The sequence below is a fragment of the Muscardinus avellanarius genome (genome assembly GCF_963383645.1).
Source record: "Muscardinus avellanarius genome assembly, chromosome: 6".
Taxonomy (NCBI): Eukaryota; Metazoa; Chordata; class Mammalia; order Rodentia; family Gliridae; genus Muscardinus; species Muscardinus avellanarius.
In genome coordinates, this window is record NC_137791.1 from 139,204,297 (window position 1) to 139,223,609 (window position 19,313).

General features: G+C 49.6%; 1 protein-coding gene across 4 annotated transcripts; it reads left to right on the plus strand.

Annotated features, from left to right (window-relative positions):
- Positions 1-1,256: 1,256 nt before the first annotated feature.
- On the plus strand, positions 1,257-16,262 carry SLBP (stem-loop histone mRNA binding protein; the record flags this gene model as incomplete). Of its 4 annotated transcripts, XM_080697606.1 has the most annotated exons (8): positions 1,257-1,315; positions 1,402-1,518; positions 6,427-6,531; positions 7,776-7,835; positions 8,115-8,252; positions 11,217-11,366; positions 12,545-12,626; positions 16,146-16,262. In XM_080697606.1, 8 exons carry the CDS (start codon positions 1,257-1,259, stop codon positions 16,260-16,262), a joined length of 828 nt encoding a protein of 275 aa, XP_080553732.1. The 4 variants fall into 4 exon arrangements, with proteins under 4 accessions (XP_080553732.1, XP_080553733.1, XP_080553734.1 ...); XM_080697607.1 differs by lacking the exon at positions 7,776-7,835; XM_080697608.1 differs by lacking the exon at positions 6,427-6,531.
- Between the last annotated feature and the right edge of the window lie 3,051 nt (positions 16,263-19,313).

Below are 19,313 nucleotides of genomic sequence, written 5' to 3' on the forward strand. Positions count from 1 at the left end.
ATTTATTGTGGGTCTGGGAATGGAACCCAGGAGTATTCTACCTCCAAGCTACCCCCCCCCAGCCCTAGTTTTTATTCTTTATTTTGAAACCGGGTCTCTGAGTTGCGGAGGGCCTCACTAAGTAGCCGGGGCTGTCCGCGAACCGCGATCCTCCGGTCTCAGCCTCCCAAATGCTGGGATCACAAGCGTGCCCACCACGCCCGGCTTTTACCTCATATTTAAACCAAGTTTCTGTCAAAGGTGGGGTAGTAACTGGAGAACGTTGGGAAGCCATCTTAGAGGCACTGGGCGTTTTGTTCTGAAAACACACCTGGTAATGTCCCAGACGCTGGAGCGCGTGCGGGGACAGCGGCGCCCCTCCCGATTCGGTTCCTGAGTCGGAGAGGGCGGGCGAGGGGTGCGGACACTGCCCGCGGCTCCGGAGGGCGCCTTTCGGGCGGGGACGGCGCCCGGCCACCCCTCGGAGTCCGGAGCGGCGTCTGCCCTTAGGGCAGCGCTCCCGCGGGCAGAGGGTGGCAGCTGCCGAGGGCCCCAGCGCCCGGCCCGTCGGCGCCGGCAAGGGCCCACCAGCTCTCGTCGGCGCCGCGGCGCCCGGCGTTCTGGTCTCCCCAGGCCGCCTCCGGCTACGCCAAACCCTCAACCCCTTAAGGCACAGACCCAGGCACCGCGGGCTGCGCCTCCCGGGAGGCCCGGCGCCATCCCGGGCTGGAGGCCGTGCCTTCCGGGTTCCCGCCGGCGCGGAGACGCGCCCCCACCTCGGCCGACCCAATCACAGGCGCGCTCTAGCTCGGGCCAATCACGGCAGCGTTCCCTCCGGCCGACCCAGAGGGGAAGGCCTAGCCGCCCCCCCCAGGGCCGAGGCGCGCGGCGAATCTCCCGCCAATACCTCCCCGCGCAGGCGCGGCCAATCGGCGTCCGAGCAGCGCGGCGCCGGCCGTCTCCAAGCCGCGGGGGTCAGCAGCCTTCCGGTCGGCCTTTCCGCGGCCGGTCGCGGTGTCGGCCGCTCCCCGGGGCCGCAGCCTCCGGCTGCGCGGGCTCGGGGCCCTCCGCGGCGCCCGGCTTCGGCTCAGGGGCGCGGGGCGCGGGGCGCGGCGCCCCCGCCCGCGAGCGCGCGTAGTGCGGCCCGGGCGCGGCCGTGGGCGTGGCCAGCGGGCGCTTAAGGGCGGTTGGGGCGGGGCGCGCGCGGCCTCTTGGCGCGGACGCCGCTCCCGCCGCCGGACGCCGCACCTCCGCCGCACCTCCGCCGCGTCGCCGCCATGGCCTGCCGGCCCCGAAGCCCGCCCGCGGACGGGAGCCGCCGCGACCGCGGCGCCAGGTGAGCGGCGGGCCCGCGGGGCTCGGGCGGGCTTCGGGCTTCGCGCGCGGGGCCGGGCCGGCGGCTGATGGCGCCTCTGTCCGCAGCCTGCCCGCCTCCGCGAGATGGAGCCTCGGACGGAAGCGCAGAGCCGACGGGAGGAGCAGGAGGCCGGAGGACGCCGAGGAGGGCGAGCGCGCGGGGGACGCCCGCAGGCCCGAGAGGTGCGCGCGGGCGCGGGCGGGCGGGCGGGCGGGCGGCGGCCCTCTGCGCGGGGCGCTCCCTCCGGGGTAGGTGGCGGCCAAGCCGGCTCCAGCCGCAGTAAGCCCGTGAGTGAACCCAAAGTGTCAGGCTGCCCACCACAGTCTCCTCAAACACCACCCGGCGGAGGCCTGAGACGGAGGACGGGGGCTTCGAGGCCGGCCTGAGTAACTTAGCGAGCCCTCAGCTGCTTAGAGATAAAGGGCTGGAGTTGAGAGCAGAGGTAGAATGCCCCTAGGTGTTAGGGGATGTGAAGGGAAAGGGTGCACACCAAAGCTTAACCTCCCCCGTCCCCACGTCAGCCCTCCCCATGTGGAAGCTTTTGTCCACTCCCGAGTTGAGCACCGTGTAGGCCAGCGCTGCGCAGGTGTCCTGAGGGGAGCGGAGCAGCACGTGGAACGAGATCATTCAGAGAACAGACTAGAAGAAAGTGGGCGATGGGGCCGTGCAGGGCGGGCCTCCCTTGGGATGTGTTGCTGTTGCTGAGTGGAGTGGGGATGTGATCCCTCTGAGAATCTTGCGATCAGGTCCTCCAGTGGGGGCTTGTGTAGCCCAAGCTGATTAAAGGACAAGGCTTATTAGCTCAGTGGCTCAGTGGAAGGACCTGACGACATGGCCAGATGGGGTAGAAAAGGAGATGGGAAATGCTTGCTTTGAATGGACTTTGAGGGCAGGAGCTGTAGGATTTGTTGACGGGTCGGGCCACAGTTAAAAATAAGTCAGGGTGACTTTAGGCCTGACCCTTTTGTAGATGATGGAGCCTTTTGCCCAGCCAGACCAGGAAAGTATGGGCTGAGCAGGCCTTGCATGGTGAGGGAGTCAGTGATGAGACTTGTTGGAGTTACTAGCTCGAACACAATAATTTAGAGACTTGGGGCTAGGGTGGTGCGTGTAAGGAAGGCCCCAAGACGGCTCTGGGCTAAGGTAGGAAGGGAAGGCAACCAAATCATGTCGTTGAGTTAAGCTCTGAGGCCTCTGGTGGTCTCATCTAGCTGAAAACAGTGTTAAATCCTTACAGTGCTTTAGATAGATGTCCCTGGAATTGGGGCCACAGACAGTCCTCTAGCAGGCAGGTCAGCCACGGCCTCCTCATTCCTTCACCTTGGCAGAAATGCTTCTGACCCTGGGCTTTTACATTGGCTGTTGGTGGCCTGTGGAGATGTCTGGAGATGCCCAACATTGGAACTGTCTACATCTCTGTTTATGCTAGATATGGCAGGGAGGGGCAAGAAGTTGTCCCTTTGGAAAGGAGTTAGCTCTGTAAAATTGGCTTTGCTGTCTCTAGATAGATTGGGAATATAATTTGCCTAACCTAGGAAATAGGTTTTAGCTTGAAAAAAGGTACTAAAGTATGAGATGTAGCTTAAGATTACTCACGCACACATTTTTTTTTTTTTTTTTTTTTTTTTTTGCAGTACTGGAAGTGGAACCCAGGGGCATTCTACTCAGAAATGTCCCACTCCCAACACCCCTGGCCTATTTTTTATTCTTTATTTTGAAACAGGGTCTCACCAAGTTGTGGAGGCCTCACTAAGTAGCTGAGGCTGGCCACGAATCTGTGTTCCTCCTATCTCAGCTTCCCAATAATGGGATTATAGGTTTGTGCCACCACACTTAGCTTTATTTGTTGTGGTACTAGGGATTGAACCCAGAGTCATTATACTCCCAGCCCTATATTTTTCCCTTTTTTTTTCTTTTTCTTTTTCTTTTTTCTTTTTTGGTGGGTCTGGGGATGGAACCCAGGGTCATCTGACCTCCAAGCTATACCCCCTGCCCTATTTTTTGTTTATATACATACATACATATGTGTGTGCATGCGCGTGCGGGTCTGGGGATGGAACCCAGGGGCATTCGACCTCTAAGCTACACTCCCTGCCCTTTTTTTATTCTTTTTTTCTTTCTTTCTTTTTTTGGGTTTGAGGGTGGAACCCAGGGGCATTTGACTTCCGAGCTACAACCTCTGCCCTATTTTTACTCTTTATTTTGAAACAGGGTCTCACTAAGTTGCGGAGGGCCTCACTAAGTAGCTGAGGCTGTCCGCGAACCACGATCCTCTGGTCTCAGTCTCTCAAATGCTGGGATTACAAGTATGCACCACCACGCCCGGCTTTTATTCTTTTATTTTGAAAGTATATTATGGAGTGTCTCACTAAGTAGCTGAGGCAGTCTGTGAACCACAATCCTCCAGTCTCAGCCTCCTAAATGCTGGGATTACAAGTGTGCCACCACACCTGGCTCCTATTTTTTATTTTTTATATATTGTTTTCTTTTTTGTTGTTTTATTTTTATTTTCCACTGTATCTTCAGATATGCTTTATCGTCACTTAATTATTCTTTATTTTGAAACAGGGTTTCACTAAGTTGCAGAGGGCCTCACTAAGTAGGCTGAGGCTGTCCTCCACAAACCCCGTGATCCCCTGGTCTCAGCCTCCTGAATGCTGGGATTACAGTCGTGTGGCACCATGCCCGCCTTATGTTCTTATTTTGAAATAGGACCTCACTAGGTTGATGAAAATCTCAATACTTGCTGAGGATGTCCTTAAACCTGTGATCCTTCTGTCTCAGTCTCCCAAGTACTGGAATTACAAGTGTGCCCACCACACCTGGCTGCAAATTGACTTTTAGAAATCGAATTTAGGCCGGGCGTGGTGGTGCATGCTTGTAATCCCAGTGTTTAGGAGGCTGAGACCAGAAGATCACAGTTTGTGGCCAGCCTCGCCTACTTTGTGAGGCCCCTTGCAACTCAGTGAGACCTGGTTTCAAAATAAAGAATTTAAAAATGGGGCTGGGGATGTAGCTCGGATAGAATGCCCCTGGGTTCCATCCCCAGTACCTCAAAAAAAAAGAAATCAAATTTTAACAATTTTTTCCTTTTTGTGGTATAGGGATTGAACTTAGAGGCATTCCACGTTTGAGCTACACTCCCAGCTCAATTTTTATTTGGAAACAGGTTTGTAGGTTGAGAGACTCACTGCTTACTGAGGCTGTCCTTGAACTTGTGATTCTCCTGTCTTAGCCTTTCACGTACTGGGATTACAGGACTGTGCCGCCACGCCTGGCTAGAAATTTAATTTAAAAGCATGTGTAGTGGTGCATGGTTGTAATGAGCCTGGTTTAAAATAAATAGGTCTGGGGATGTAGCTTGGAAGCAGAATGCCCTCGGACTCAACCCCAGAACCACATACACAGGAAATCCAATTCAAGTTTCTCTGGGTGGTGTGACTGTAAGGGAAGAATTAGTTACATAAATGGATTTGCTGTTGAAATGATAATTTCAGAGCACGTCATTTAGTTTTACAGCTGTAAGAAGTGGTTGCTTATTGTAGACAGGTAGCATCTAGTTTTGGTACATCAGCAGTGGCCAGTAGAAAGATGGGGAGGGACAATAAAAATGTAAGCTTACATCTAATCTAGAAATAACAGACATGTCAGGAGTTTTGACTGCCAGAATTTTGGCATCCAGGAAGCCTTGAGTTAGATAAAGAACAGCTCTAACCCAACTATAGGGGCGTGTCGTCGTCGCCCCCCCCCCACCCTGTGGTACTGGAGGCAGAACCCAGGGACTTTTCTACCTCCAGACTATGCTCCCAGACCTCTTTTTATATTTTATTTGGAAACAGATCTCACTAAATTGCTGAGAGCCTCACTAAGTAGCGCTGGTTTTACAAGCGTGTGCCACCACGCCTGGCAGGGGTTGGGGGTGCCTTTACACTGTCCTAAATGCAACAAGAGCTCTGACAGGCTTATCCCCCCCCCCCCCCCCCCCAGTACTGGGGATGGAACCTAGGGGCATTCTACTTCCGAGCTACAGCCCCAGTTCTATTTTTTTTTTTATTTATTTTGAAACAGAATCTCACTGAGTTGCAAAGGGCCTCACTAAGTAGATGAGACTGGCCGCAAACCATGGTCGTCCAGTCTTAGCCTCCCAAATGCTGGAATCACAAGCGTGTGCCAACACGCCTGTCTCCCTTCCATGATTTTTTTTTTTTTTTTTTTTTGGTGGTACTAGGGGTGAAACCCAGAGGCTTTCTACCTCCGGGCTATACTCCCAGACCTTTTTTTTTTTTTTAAATATATATATTATTTGGAAACAGGGTCTCACTTAAGTTGCTGAGAGCCTCACTAAGTAGCTGAGGCTGGCTTCGAACCTGTGTGATCCTCCTGTCTCAGCCTCCCAAGCGCAGGGATTACAAGCATGTGCCACCATGCCCGGCTTCCCCTTCCATGTTTTATAAGAAGTTAATCTAGAAGGCAACTGGTAGTTGGGAGCAGATTCCCACACCTGTAATCTCAGTATTTAGGCTGAGATAGGAGTATCGCAGGTTCAGGGCCAGCCTCAGCAATTTAGCAAGACCCTTGGCAACCTGCTTCGAAATAAAGAATTAAACAAGAATTGAGTGTATCTCAGATGTAAAATGTCTCTGGGTTCAATCTCCAGTACCAAAAAAAGGGAAACAGTGACCACTCTATTTAGTTCTGTGTTGGTCACTGTGCTTAGCATTAGGCATGTTTTGCCTGAAATCTTCTTAAATAATGAGAAAATAGTTTTAGGTTCTGCAACTAAAAGAATTTGCCATAGATTCCCTCTTGTGCCGATTGTGTGTTGTTGATTCGGGCTTTTCTTCAGTGGACTGTGTCCTCACATTTGGCCAGTGTTGGCACACGGTGGGTGGACGGAAGTTGTCCAGCGAAGCACAGAAGGACTTTAAGAGAACTGCCGCTCAGGGAACTGCGGTTCTTTCACACCTGACTCAGCTCCAAAGTGTGTTTCCTGGGTGTTCTGCCAAGCGGCCTTTGAGTATTTCCCAATGCAGTTTGGAGGAAACTGAAAGTATTTTCATGGTTCAAGTATGCCTTTCACTTCGTTGCAGCTTTACCACTCCCGAAGGCCCCAAGCCCCGTTCTAGGTGTTCAGACTGGGCAAGTGCAGTTGAAGAAGATGAGATGAGGACCCGAGTTAACAAGGAGATTGCAAGGTACACATTTCGGGCCTCTGAAAGTCTCTTGTGGCTTTTCGGTTGGATTCTCACTTCAAGACGTGCCATAGAGCAGTGGTTCTCAAAAATCTGGCCCCTGACCTAGTGATGAGCGGGCCGGCCCCCAAATGACTTCAGTTGGAGGACCATGGGCTGGTGGCCCTAAGATTGGGGAGGAGGGGAGGCAGCGCCGTGAGCTGTAGAGGCCCATTAGAGGGTGTTTTTGTTTTGCTGTGCTGGGGCTCGAATCCAAGGTCTTGTGTAGGCCAGGCCAGCGCCCTGCCGCTGAGCCTCTCACCTTCGTGCAGCCATTTGTTGCCGTCCACCAGGTGTGGCACTCAGGTGGGGAGGTGCTCTTGATGGACCCGCGGCCGGGGCAGCAGCTCACATAGCAGAATGCTGGGAGGGGGTCCCTGGCCTGGCATCTTCAGGCCTTGTACTTGTACACAAGATTCTCCCCGTGGCTCACTACATTCGTAGTGCTTGCCTTCGCTGTTCCTCACCTTCCTTAATTAAGTTATCAACATTTTTCTCTTTTCTCTCCGCTACTACATTTTATCCAGCCCCAGACCAGCTGACTGAATTCAAGCAAGGATCATAATCAGTTGATATTTATAGGATAGGAGGGTCTTATCTGATAGTAGCAAGTAGAACAGGCAGAATCTGCGAGTTAATTCTGATCAGGAAATGTGATCTGATGGCAGGGAAGCAGGCCTGACTGCCTGGCTGTCCTCTTCTCGGCCATGGATGAGGTCTGCGTCACGGTGATTATACTGTTGAGGACCCCTCTGGCCAAGGGATCCTCTGCATGGCACAGGGAGTGCCTGAGGGCTTTAGGGCAGAGGTTTCTTAGAACTAGGTTGCCTTACACTGATTGTATGATCTTGCCAAATAACCTTCATTTTTTTGTGTTGGAGATTGAAACTAGGGGTGTTCTGTCTCTGAGCTTTTTTATTTGGTCTCACTGAATTGTTGAGGGCCTTGCTATGTTGCTGAGGCTGGCCTGGAACTCATTGTCTCAGTTTCCCAAGTACGGGGAATACACGCATGTGTCACCACATCGGGCTAGCTTTTTTTTTTTTTTAACAAAATATGATTGATGGAGGTTTTTTATAAAAGAAACAGCATGCTTTTATCTTAAAGCATGCTGCCCAGGAAGAAGACTTCATTCCTACTGTTGGCTCTAGAAGCTTTAGTGTTTTGTTGTTTCTCAATACAGTTAAGTAGCAATTTTATCTCCTCAGATATAAAAGAAAACTACTCATAAATGACTTTGGAAGAGAGAGAAAATCATCATCAGGAAGGTACGTGCTGTGTAAATGTCTTTGTAATTTGTTAAGGAAAATGATTACAGTTAAGAAGTGCTGATATTCAGTAGCACGTATTGATTAGTCTGCTTTCCACTAACTTGCGATCATCAAATCTATTGAGTACTCAGTTCCTGTGTGTACCAACATTCTGGACTGTTGGGTGCTGAATGGTTTGGAGTCCAGAGGATGAACGTTTCCCCATTTTCTTGTTCCAGTTTACGTGGTGATCTTAACTGGAAACTCAGCATTTCTGTTCATCTCTCGTGTTTTCAGTTCTGACTCCAAGGAGTCTGCATCTGCAGTGCCAGCCGACCTGGAGACAGATGAAAATGTCCTAATGCGAAGACAGAAGCAGATCAACTACGGGAAGAACACTGTTGCCTATGATCGCTACATCAGAGAGGTCCCCAGGTACTAAGCGGGCATCAGCCCGCACCTCCTGAGCCAGCCCGAGGCATTGCACTTCTCATTTTTTTTGGTTGGACTGGCAATGGAACCCAGGTGCATTGTACCACTGAGCTATACCCCCAGCCCTATTTTTTAGTCTATTTATTTCTTCTTATTTATTTATTTATTTATTTATTTATTTATTTTGCGGGTCTAGGGGTGGCATTTGGAGGTTGAATGCCCTATTTTTTTATTCTTTATTTTGAAACAGGGCCTCACTAAGTAGCTGAGGCTGTCTGCAAACCACAGTCCTCCAGTCTCAGCCTCCCAAATGCTGGGATTACAAGTGTGTGCCACCACGCCCGGCTTTACTCTTTATTTTGAAACGGTCTCACTAAGTAGCTGGGGCTGTCTGTGAACTGTGATCCTCCCGTCTCAGCCTCCTGAATGCTGGGCTTACAGGTATGTGCCACCACACCTAGCTGTCTTTTTATTTTTTTGAAACAGGGTTTCACTGAGTTGCGAAGGGCCTCGCTAGTGAGGCTGTCCGTGAACTCTGGTCCTTCCGTGTCTGCGTCCCAAATGCTGGGGTTGTAAGTGTGTGCCACCACGCCTGGTTGGCATTGCACTTTTGAGGAATTGGTTGGATTAGACATACCTGAGAACCGTTTATTTGTGGCTCACAGGAGTATGTGTATAGAACCATTTTCACACTTTAAGATGTTAAAAGGTGTTTTATGCAAGCTGAGCGTGATGATGCACACTTGTAATCCCAATACTTGGGAGGCTGAGACAGGAGAATAACTGGTTTGTGTCCAGCCTCTGCAACCTTGTGAGGCCCTCTACAACTTAGTCCTTGTTTCAAAATAAAAAAAAAATAAAAGGCTAGGGGTGTAGCTTGGAGGTAGTATGCCCCTGGGTTCCATCCCCAATGCCATCCCCCCAAAACAGTGTTTTATTTGCAATCTTACAAATGTATAGTTAATAAAATATATAATGAGCTGGATGTAGTGGTGCATGCCTATAATCCCAGTACTTGGGAGCCCGAGACAGGAAGATTTCAGGTTCAAGGATAGCCTCAGCAATGTAGCGAGATTCTCAGCAACTTAGCAAGACTTTGTGTGTGTGGGGGGGGAGGGTACTGGGGATTGAAACGAGGGGTATTCTACCTTTGAGCTACACACCTCTTTCATTTGGAAACAGGGTCTCACTAGGTTGATTAAAGTCTAATTGCTGAGACTGTACTCAAACCTGTGATCCTACTATCTCTTTATTTGGAAACAGGGTCTCACTAAATTGCTGAGAGCCTCACTAAGTAGCTGAGGCTGGCTTTGAACCTGTGCGATCTTCCTGTCTCAGCCTTCCAAGCGCTGGGATTACAAGTGTGTGCCACCATGCCCGGCTATTTTATTTTTATTTTTATTTTTTGTGGGGGTTGGGGATGAAACCCAGGGGCATTTGACCTCAGAGCTACTCCCCCTGCCCTATTTTTTATTCTTTATTTTGAAACAGTGTCTCACTAAGTTGCAGAGGGCCTCACTGAGTATCTGAGACTGTTCGCAAACCGTGATCCTCCAGTCTTAGTCTCCTGAATGCTGGGATTACAAGCCTGCGACACCGCGCCTGGCACTTTGACACTCTTTTAAAACGAAAAAAAATTAGTGAGGCATGGCGGCGCACGCTTGTAATCCCAGTATTTGGAAGGCTGAGACAGGAGGATCACAGATTGAAAGCCAGTCTCAGTAATTTAGTGAGGCCTTCCACAACTTATTTATTTTCAAAATAAAAAAAAAGGCTGAATGTATAGCTCAGAAGTAAAATGTCTGTGTTCCATCCCCAGTACTCCACACACACACACAAAATCAGATGGGTGTGGCAGCACGTACCTTTAATTTTTTAGCACTGTAGAGGCTGAGTTAGGAGGTTTGCAGGTTTGAAGCCAACCTCAGTAACTTAGTGGACTCTGATTCCAAATAAATCAAATTGGTCTGGGAGTATAGCTGGGAGGTAGAATGCCCTGGGTTCAGTCCCTAGTATCACAACCCCCTTCTCAGAACATAACGTGTACACACACAGTGGCCAAGGTGGTATACACACCTTTGATCTCAGTATTGGGATGCCAGGTCTGAGGCTAGCCTCAGCAACCTAGTTGCCCTTGGCAGCTTTCCAAATAAAAAGGGCTGGAAGGTATAGCTTGGAGGGAGAATGTTCATGGATTCGATTCTCAGTGTATTTTTATATATGTGTATGGATAGATATATGTGGGTGTATGGATATATATATATATATAACACATGTATGATATATTCATGTATTGAAAGTTTGAAGCCAGCTTTGGCAGTTAATGAGGCTCTCCACAACTTAGACCCTGTTTCAAAAGAAAATCGGGCTAGGGAGTAAGTTGGAAGTAGAATGCCTCTGGGTTCAATCCCTAGTACCAAAAAAGTAAAAGATTGTAGAGATCTAACAGAAAAAAACTCTTGTATCACCCTATTTTTACTAAGTGGCATGTGCTTCAAGTACACAAAAGAATGTAGAAAGCTTTAGTTTTTATGAACTTTTTGGCAGGATAGAGATTAAAATTTACTTTCCTGGAATGTAGGTTGTGATGGAATAATAAGATTCAAAGAAGCCGGTTGTGGTGGCGCACACTTGTAATCCCAGCGTTCAGGAGGCTGAGATTGGAGGATCACAGTTCGAGGACAACCTCAGCTGTTTAGAGAGGCCCTGTTTCAAAATAAAGAATAAAAAATAGGGCAGGGGGTGTAGCTCGGAGGTAGAATGCCCCTGGGTTCCATCCTCAGACCTGCCCCCAAAATAAAATAAAAAAAGGTTCAAAGAAATACAGCTTTTTTAATACATTGTTTATGTTGTAGACTCATTTGATCTGTAATTTCTCAAGCAATACTAATCTCAAAATTTGGTTAATCCTTAGTTTTGTGCAATGTGAAGTGGCCTGCATTAGGGTGACTTTACTTTTTCCTTCAGACACCTTCGACAACCTGGTGTTCATCCCAAGACCCCCAACAAATTTAAGAAGTACAGTCGGCGGTCATGGGACCAACAGATCAAACTCTGGAAGGTGGCTCTGCATTTTTGGGACCCTCCGACTGAAGAAGGATGTGATTTGCAAGAAATGTACGTCTTTTTTTGCATTTTGGTCCTGCTTCTCTGACCAGCACAGTGCCCGAGGCTGCTGTGTCTCTGGGAATGGCTTGTCCTGGAGGGTTGCGGAGCGGGCACAGCCAGCTCGCTGGGCTTGACTGGGTGTCCTGCAGCAGGGAAAGCTGGGACCAGTGTGCTGCCTGGCGGGTTGACTTTGGAGGATGCCAGGGGCGTCCTGTTCTCAGCCTCCCAAGTCTTAGGGTTAGAAGCATGTGCCATCACACCCGGTTTTATTTGTTTTTGGGTGTTTTTGGTGCTGGGGATGGAATCCAGGGGCATTCTACCTTCGAACTACACCCCCAGCCCTATTTTTTATTCTTTATTTTGAAACAAGGTCTCACTGAGTTGTGGAGGGCCTCACTAAGTAGCTGAGGCTGTCCACGAATCGCGATCCTCCTCTCAGCCTTCCAAATGCTGGAATTACAAGCGTTCGCCACCACACCCAGAACTGTGAAAAGGTCTTAGTCTGAGGATGGTTTTTATCTTTTCCCTGTTGCTTTTTGAACTTGTGCTTTGAGGACAGCCCAGGCCTGCGTTTTTGCTGCCTATCTGAAATCCCCACTGAACGGGGAGGTGGGAGAGTGGCCCTGGGTTTGCTTGTCTGTTCCTCTTTCTCGGCTCTCCTGGTCCTGAGCCTTTCCCGTCCTCAGAAGCACACACACTTATTCATTCCACAGATGTGTGCTTGTCTTCTTTGTGCTGGGAAGTTTTCTAAGAGCTGGCTAGTTGGAGACGGCTCCTGACATGGTTTACAGCTTGGCTTCACAGGCGTCATGCGAGGTTAACCCTGCTGTGACACCATTGTCCCGTTCTCTGAGTGGAAGGTCAGAAGTGATCATGTCTAGTATTGTTTGCTGCAGTGCAAGTAGGGTTTTGTTGCTCCTGCATCTGTCTGCAAGGATGGTCTCAGTGTGTAGGGAATTCTAGGACTGAAGACTAGCCGAGCCGGGTGTGCAGTGAGCTGGGCACATCTCGTGGCAGGGTTGTGTCTCTCAAGTGCGGAATCACTGATCATGGACCACTCAGAGAACTTGGGCACCGTGATGTGGGGGGGTGTTTTCAGTGATAGACTTGGGGGGTCCTCACCACACCTGGGTGTCCTGACTCTGTTGAGCCAGTGACTGACATGCCTGTTGGATTTCATTTCACAGCCAACCTGTAGACCTTGGGGAAATGGAGACAGAATCCATAGCAAGCAGCTCCGAGTCCCAGACCAGCTTACAGGATAACTCTGTAAGTACTTTGCTTACATTTTTTAGCCTGAGTGTTGTTTTAGGTGAATTGTTGACCATAGGTACCATTTTATTTATTTTCGCGGTACTGGGGCATTGCTACACCCCCAGCCCTATTTTTTTCCTTTATTTAATTTTTTAATTTTTTAATTGAAATTTTTTCCTTTATATAAATTTTTTTTTTTTTTTTTTTGCGGGTCTGGGGATGGAACCCAGGGGCATTTGACCTCCAAGCTATACCCTCTGCCCTATTTTTATTCTTTTTATTTTGAAACCAGGTCTCACTGAGTTGCAGAGGGCCTCACTCCGTAGCTGAGGCTGTCCGTGAACCATGATCCTCTGGTCTCAGCCTCTTGAATGCTGGGATTATAAGCGTGCGCCACCACACCCAGCTTATTCTTTATTTTTAAAAAAGGGTTTCACTAAATAGCTGAAGCTGGCTTCAAACCTGCGATCCTCCTGTCTCACCCTTTCTGTCAAGATCTTAACAGTTGAGTATCTTTAGTATGGAAAGTGGCTTTTATTGTTTGTTTGTTTGTTTGTTTGTTTGTTTGTTTGTTTTTGTGGTACTGGGGGCAGAGCCCAGGGCCTTTTCTACCTCCAGGCTGTACTCCCTGAACTATTTTATATATTTTTTTTTGGAAACAGGGTCTCACTAAGTTGCTGAGGGCCTCACTAAGTAGCTGAGGCTGGCTTCGAACCTGTGCGATCCTGTCTCAGCCTCCCAAGCACTGGGATTACAAGCGTGCGCCACCATGCCCGGCGGCTTTTATAATTTAAGAAAGTTAAATTAGAAGGAACAAGGGCATGATGGCCCATACCTGTAATCCCAGTACTTGGAAAGTTGAGAGACAGGATTGGATATTCAAGACCAACCTATTGAGATCTTCCTGCAAAACAAAAAAAAAAAAGGCTTTTGTATAGTTTGAAGGTAGGATGCCTTTGGGTTCAGTTGCCAGTACCGCACTGTTTATTTACTTTTTCTTGCAGTACTAAGGATTGGACCTCAGAGGCATTCTTCTTTCAAGCCAACCCTTTTTTTCTTTTTTCTTTCTCTTTTTTTTTTTTTTGTGGTAATGGGATTGAACCCAGGGGCATTCTACCTCCAAGCCATATTTATATTTTTTTAAAATTTGGAAACAGGGTCTCTTAAGCCAGCGCTTCTGGCTTTGAACCTGCGTGATCCTCCTGTCTCTGCCTCCCAAGTGCGGGGATTACAAGCGTGCGCCACCATGCCCGACTCTCAGGCCCCCCCCGCCCCCTTTATTTCTTTCTTTCCTGTGGGTCTGGGGGTGGAACTTGGGAATTTGACCTCTGAGCTACATCTCCTGCCCTATTTTTTATTTATTTTTAAACAGGGTTTCACTAAGCAGCTGAGGCTGGCCTCAAACCTGTGATCCTCCTGTCTCAGCCTCCCAAGTACTGGGATTACAAGTGTGTGCCACCACACCTGGTGCCCAGCCCTATTTTTTATTTTTATTTATTTTTTATTTATTTATTTTTGGTGGAAGCCCTTCTACTTCCGGGCTACACTCCCAGACCTATTTTTATATTTTTATTTGGAAACAGGGTCTCAAGCCAGGAACCAGCGCGATCTTCCTGTCTCCGCCTCCCAAGCACGGGGATTACAAACGTGCGCCACCATGCCTGGCTTTTATTTTTATTTTAAAATAGGGTGTCACTAAGTTGTGAAGGGCCTCACTAAGTAGCGGAGGCTGACCATGAACTGGATCTCTTGTCTCAGCCTCCCAAATGCTGGGATTATAAGTGTGTGCCACCGCGTCTGGCTTATTCCCTATTTTGAAACAGGGTCTCAGTAAATTGCCGAGGACCTCACTAAGTAGCTGAGGTTGATCTTGAACCTGCAATCCTGTCTCAGCCTCCCAAGTACTGGGATTACAAGCATGTCCCACCATGCCTGGTTTACCACTTACTTTTTTTTTTATTTTTTGGTGCTACTGGGGGTGGAACCCAGGGGCTTTTCTACCTCCGGGCTACACTTCCAGACCTATTTTATACATTATTTGGAAACAGGGTCTCACTAAGTTGCTGAGAGCCTCACTAAGTAGCTTGAGGCTGGCTTTGAACCTGTGTAATCGATCCTCCTGTCTCATCCTCCCAAGCGCGGGGATTACAAGCATGCGCCACCATGCACGGCCACATTTTTTTCTTAAAGCGTTGAGGTATAGTTCAGAGGTAGAAAGCCCTGTGTTCAATCTTCAGTACCGCCTCTGTCCCCCAAACCACAGTTTTTCTAAAAATGCTTCGGAGTACCTATTGTGGAAAAGTAGGTATTTTGAAAAATAGCCATGAAACTAAACTGATAAGTGCTTTTTTTTTTTTCTGACATGCTTTTAGTTATATTGTCAAGTTTAATTTTTTTCTTTTTTCTTAATTGGTATTATTAAAGATTGAGCCAAGGAGCACTTTACTTCTGAGGTACACTCCCAGCCCTTTCTAGTTTTCACTGGTAACAAGTTCTCCTAAGTTGCTGAGAACCTAACTTGCTGAGTTTGGCCTCAAACCTTGGAGAGTCTATCTTTGTCTCAGCCTCCTAAGTGTTAGAATTGCAGGTGTGCACCACTACTCCCGGCTTAGATATTGGGGACACTGGGGATTGAACCCCACAGGCATTCAACCTCCGAGCTACACCCCCTGCCCTCTTTTTTGTTCTTTACTTTGAAACATGGTCTTACTAAGTTGCAGAGGGCCTCGCTAAGTAGCTGAGGTTGTCCGCGAACCACAATTCTCTGGTCTTAGCCTCCCAAATGCTGGGATTACAAGCGTGCGCCACCACGCTTGGCATTGAGGCTGGTTTCAAACCTGTGACCCTCTTATCTGTCTTCCAAGTATGGAGTTGCAGGCATGTACCACCATGCCTGGCTCTAGTGTAGAATTCTCTCTGTGCTTATGAAAGGTAAACACATCTACACTTTGATTGGCAGCCTGTCTTAGCACAGGTCAGTGTCATCACTAGACTCCTCTCAGTTAGTACACGTGTGTTGCGCAGCTGGCTGGCTGTGCATGGTCTGGTGGGATTCCCAGAGGCTGTGGGCGTGGCCTCTGTTTAGTCCCAGGGCTGCCTGCTGGGTTGAGGCCCATCTTCCTTGGCTGGTGGGCTGGTGTGGGTGCTTAGCCGTGTAATGTGGTTGTGTCTCACACGTCGCAGGTGGGTGGCATCTTGTCTGGCCCCACAGCAGCTTGCTAGTTGAGGCAGCTGTAGCTCAGATTTGCTCAGAAGTCAGTTCGTTTGAAATTTGACAGGAGTAAGTGGCTAGCATAGTGGGCAGGAACTTGAATCTTCCACTTAAAAGTTTGATGAGATCCACCGTCCGTGAGTTTTAGTTTGCTCGTTGCTTTGAATTCTCTTGTTTCGCTCTAATCATGTTACCTTCCCTGGAAATGATGGGGCCATCTTGGTCCTGTCCCACTGCTGGTGACAGGTATGTGCTCACAGACCCCTGAGGAGGCAAGCCTGGACCTGGCATGGATGTGTTTGTGACACTCTTTCTGTTCTTAGGATGTGTACTCTGGCACACCTACTAAAGTTAGACACGTGGACTGCCAAGTGGAGGATGAATTTGATTTGGAAGCTTGTTTAACTGAACCCTTGAAAGACATCTCAGCCAGGAGCTAAACAACTGTGCCACCTGGTGGTCTGGAAGAGAAACAGCTGCCTCCCTGCTCGGTGGAAGGCCGCCCCGCAGGCCTGCATCCTGCACTTGTACCTCCATGGTTTCCCTGTTGATGCTTCATGAGCTTTTGATGAGTGCTTATTCTTGCCTTACTTTCTTGAGAAACATTTTTTGTATAGTGAGTGTTTTGCATGTTTTAAATTTTAAAGGAGCTAAATCCAAGCATACCGAATGTGGGGCAGTCTTGTAAGAGGCTGGGTTGCTTGGTGCTCACCCCTCCGAGTCAGACTCAGCCAGTTCCCACAGGTATCTAGACTTGCACTTGCTGCTTGTCACGTGGCTGGTTGTGGGTGGTTTTCGCGGAAGAAACTTGTTTCCTAGCCTCTTAGCAGTAAGTCAGAGTGGGTTTTTTCCTCATGCCGAGTTCTAAACAGTTGAAAATGTTAAACTGTTGGGTGTTTTATGTAAGTTATACAGTCTTAATTTGGTATTTGTAAATAGCACTAGCTAAGGTCTTAACCTGTGATACTCTGTTAATCTGTTAAGGCAGCAGAAGGATTTAGAACATTTCTTACAATCAGTTAATTTACCATGTAAAATTGTTGTAAATGATAATGTGTACAGATTTTTTTGTTCGAGTCAATTGTAAACGTCTTGTTAAAGCTGTTGCGTTTCTATTGCTTTTATATGGAATGTCATTGCAAAAATAAAAGAGAATAGCCTTCTTTAACTGGTCTCCTGTGTTGCAGGATGGGCTCACTGCTGAGATCCTGTGGATGGTCAGAGCCACTCCTTATGCCTGAAGTGCACTGAATGGGGGTGGCACAGCCCCTTGCTGGTGCAGGGTGGTTGAGTGCCAACATGGGGGCCCGTAAGGGCTGTCCACCCCCGCCCCAGCCTGGCGAGGGACCTTGGTAAGCACAGAGCCTGCCACCTCCAGGCTGAGCCCAGCTGACTGAAGCCAGGGAGCCGGCCACCTAGGCTTGACGCTTGCTTACTCATTGGCGGCCGGGGTGACTGCCCCTCCTCCTGTCTCCTGTGATACCTGCAGTGGACGGGGCCTCCTGCCCATGGCCTTCCACAGCTGGACCCTGGGTGCCAGCAAGTGTGGCCATCGACCCACAGCCCGCGTCCCAAGGACACACACCTTGGAAGTGGTGCCAGACTTGCTTCAAGCCAGAGGTGGGCTCTGGCGGCTCTTTCAAGGATTTACAAAGGGAAGATGCCCTTACTGTGCGCTTTTAAGGCAGGTACTGTGCCAGGGACGGTCTGCTGTGGGGTGGAGCGGTAGCCAGGGCCCTGAAGGCTGCGCTTGCCCTGGCAGTGATGCAAGACTGAATTGAGGGTAGGGGGTCATAGGGGGCAGGCGACTGGGGAGAAGCCTGGTGAGGTGGCATTTGAGCTGAACAGTCATGCTGCAGCGAGGGCAGCAAGCACAAAGGCCCCGAGGTAGGGTGGAGTGAGTTGGCCACAAAAGTGCTAGGAAGTGGGAGAAGCTGGGAGCACGGGAGCTTGTGGAACCTCCGGGGCTGAGGCAGCTGCCTGGGGCCCTGGCCGCTGCCTGTCAGCGTGTGATGGAGCCAGCGCCTCCCACGTGCCCGATGTTGGCCGAGCGCTGCGGAGCCGAGTGAGGCTGCTCGCTCCCTACCTCCCCGCCCCTGCTCTGGCTAGAATGCAGGCCTGATAAGCTGAAGGACAGCCCAGAGAACGTGGCACCACGTGGCCTTGGATGTTGTAGCCTTTCCTGGTGGTTAACAGTGCCAAAGTGAAATAAATGGTTTCCAAACAAGGACCAAATCCAGAGGGCGGCCTGAAAGATGTCACCAGAGCTGGAGTGTGGATGCTAAGTCATTTAAGGCCTAAGTAGTAGGGCTGCTAAGCCCAAGACCACAGGGTTCATTTTGAAGAGACCTGGAGATGGCTTTTGGTAATCAGTCATCAGGAGTCTCAAAAAGCTTTTGGAAGACATGTTGGCAGAAACAGGCTGGCCTGAGAAGGACAGGCAGTGGGTGGTAAAGGCCTTCAGACCCTCCAGATCCTTGGACAGGAAGCTGGCTGAGAAAACCCTCTTCATAGAAAAGGCTAGTTTGGAGGGTGGGCCCAGGACCCAAGAGGGCAGAGCCAGAATTCTGGAGACTGGTGGGGCTGGGCTGAGCCCAGCGGGGGCCAGCCGGATGGCAGAGTTGCTGTGGGCCGGTGGCCCCAACAGCTGGCCCCTGTAGATTGTGTGTGGTAGGGGCAGCTGTGGTTGGGCAGAGGCTCAAGAGGCACATCCTAGAAGCAGGTTCCCAGGACACACGCCTGGACTCGGCTGAGGCTGTGTGTGGGGGTGTGTGTGAGTGTGTCTTGCATCAAAGGGACTACAAGTTGTGGCCAGGGATGGACTGATGGTCTCAGATGAAGCAAGGCAGCTGGGGAGGGGCCCAAAGGACTCCGGCTTCGAAGAATCCCTGGCTTGTTTGTAGCTTTGCCTCACATTTAAATTCTTTTTTTTTCTTTTTTTTCTTTTTTTTTTTTGCGGGTCTGGGGATGGAATCCAGGGGCCTTCATCCTCCGAGCTACACCCCTTGCCCTATTTTTTATTTATTTTGAAATCGGGTCTCACTGAGTTGCGGAGGGCCTCACTAAATAGCTGAGGCTGACTGCCTCCTGAATGCTGGGATTAAATTCTTAAACTGTTCTTAGGCGCGCCAAAGGAAATCAAGCTTCGGATTGCAGTCTTGCCTTTTAATGCTGTTAACATAACCCAGTATTTTCCATATGAGTGTTAAAAATAACCAGTAGGCTATGATCAAGTTGTCTTTATTCTTGACTCTTGTACGTTGAACCAAGAAGTGTCAGAACTAGTTTAAGTTAGTCTAGCATGATTAATTCTGGACAGTCCCAGGCTGGTTCTCTCTCCTCCCCACTGGCGAGTCATTTTCCTGCCTCTCTGTGTGTAGACGGGGTCAGCTTACCGGGGTTGTCATCCCGTGCCCCCTTTTCCTTGTGTATTCTGGCTGCTCTGTCAGGATCCAGTCTCTTCAGCAATTCTGCCACCAAGTTGCTGACCC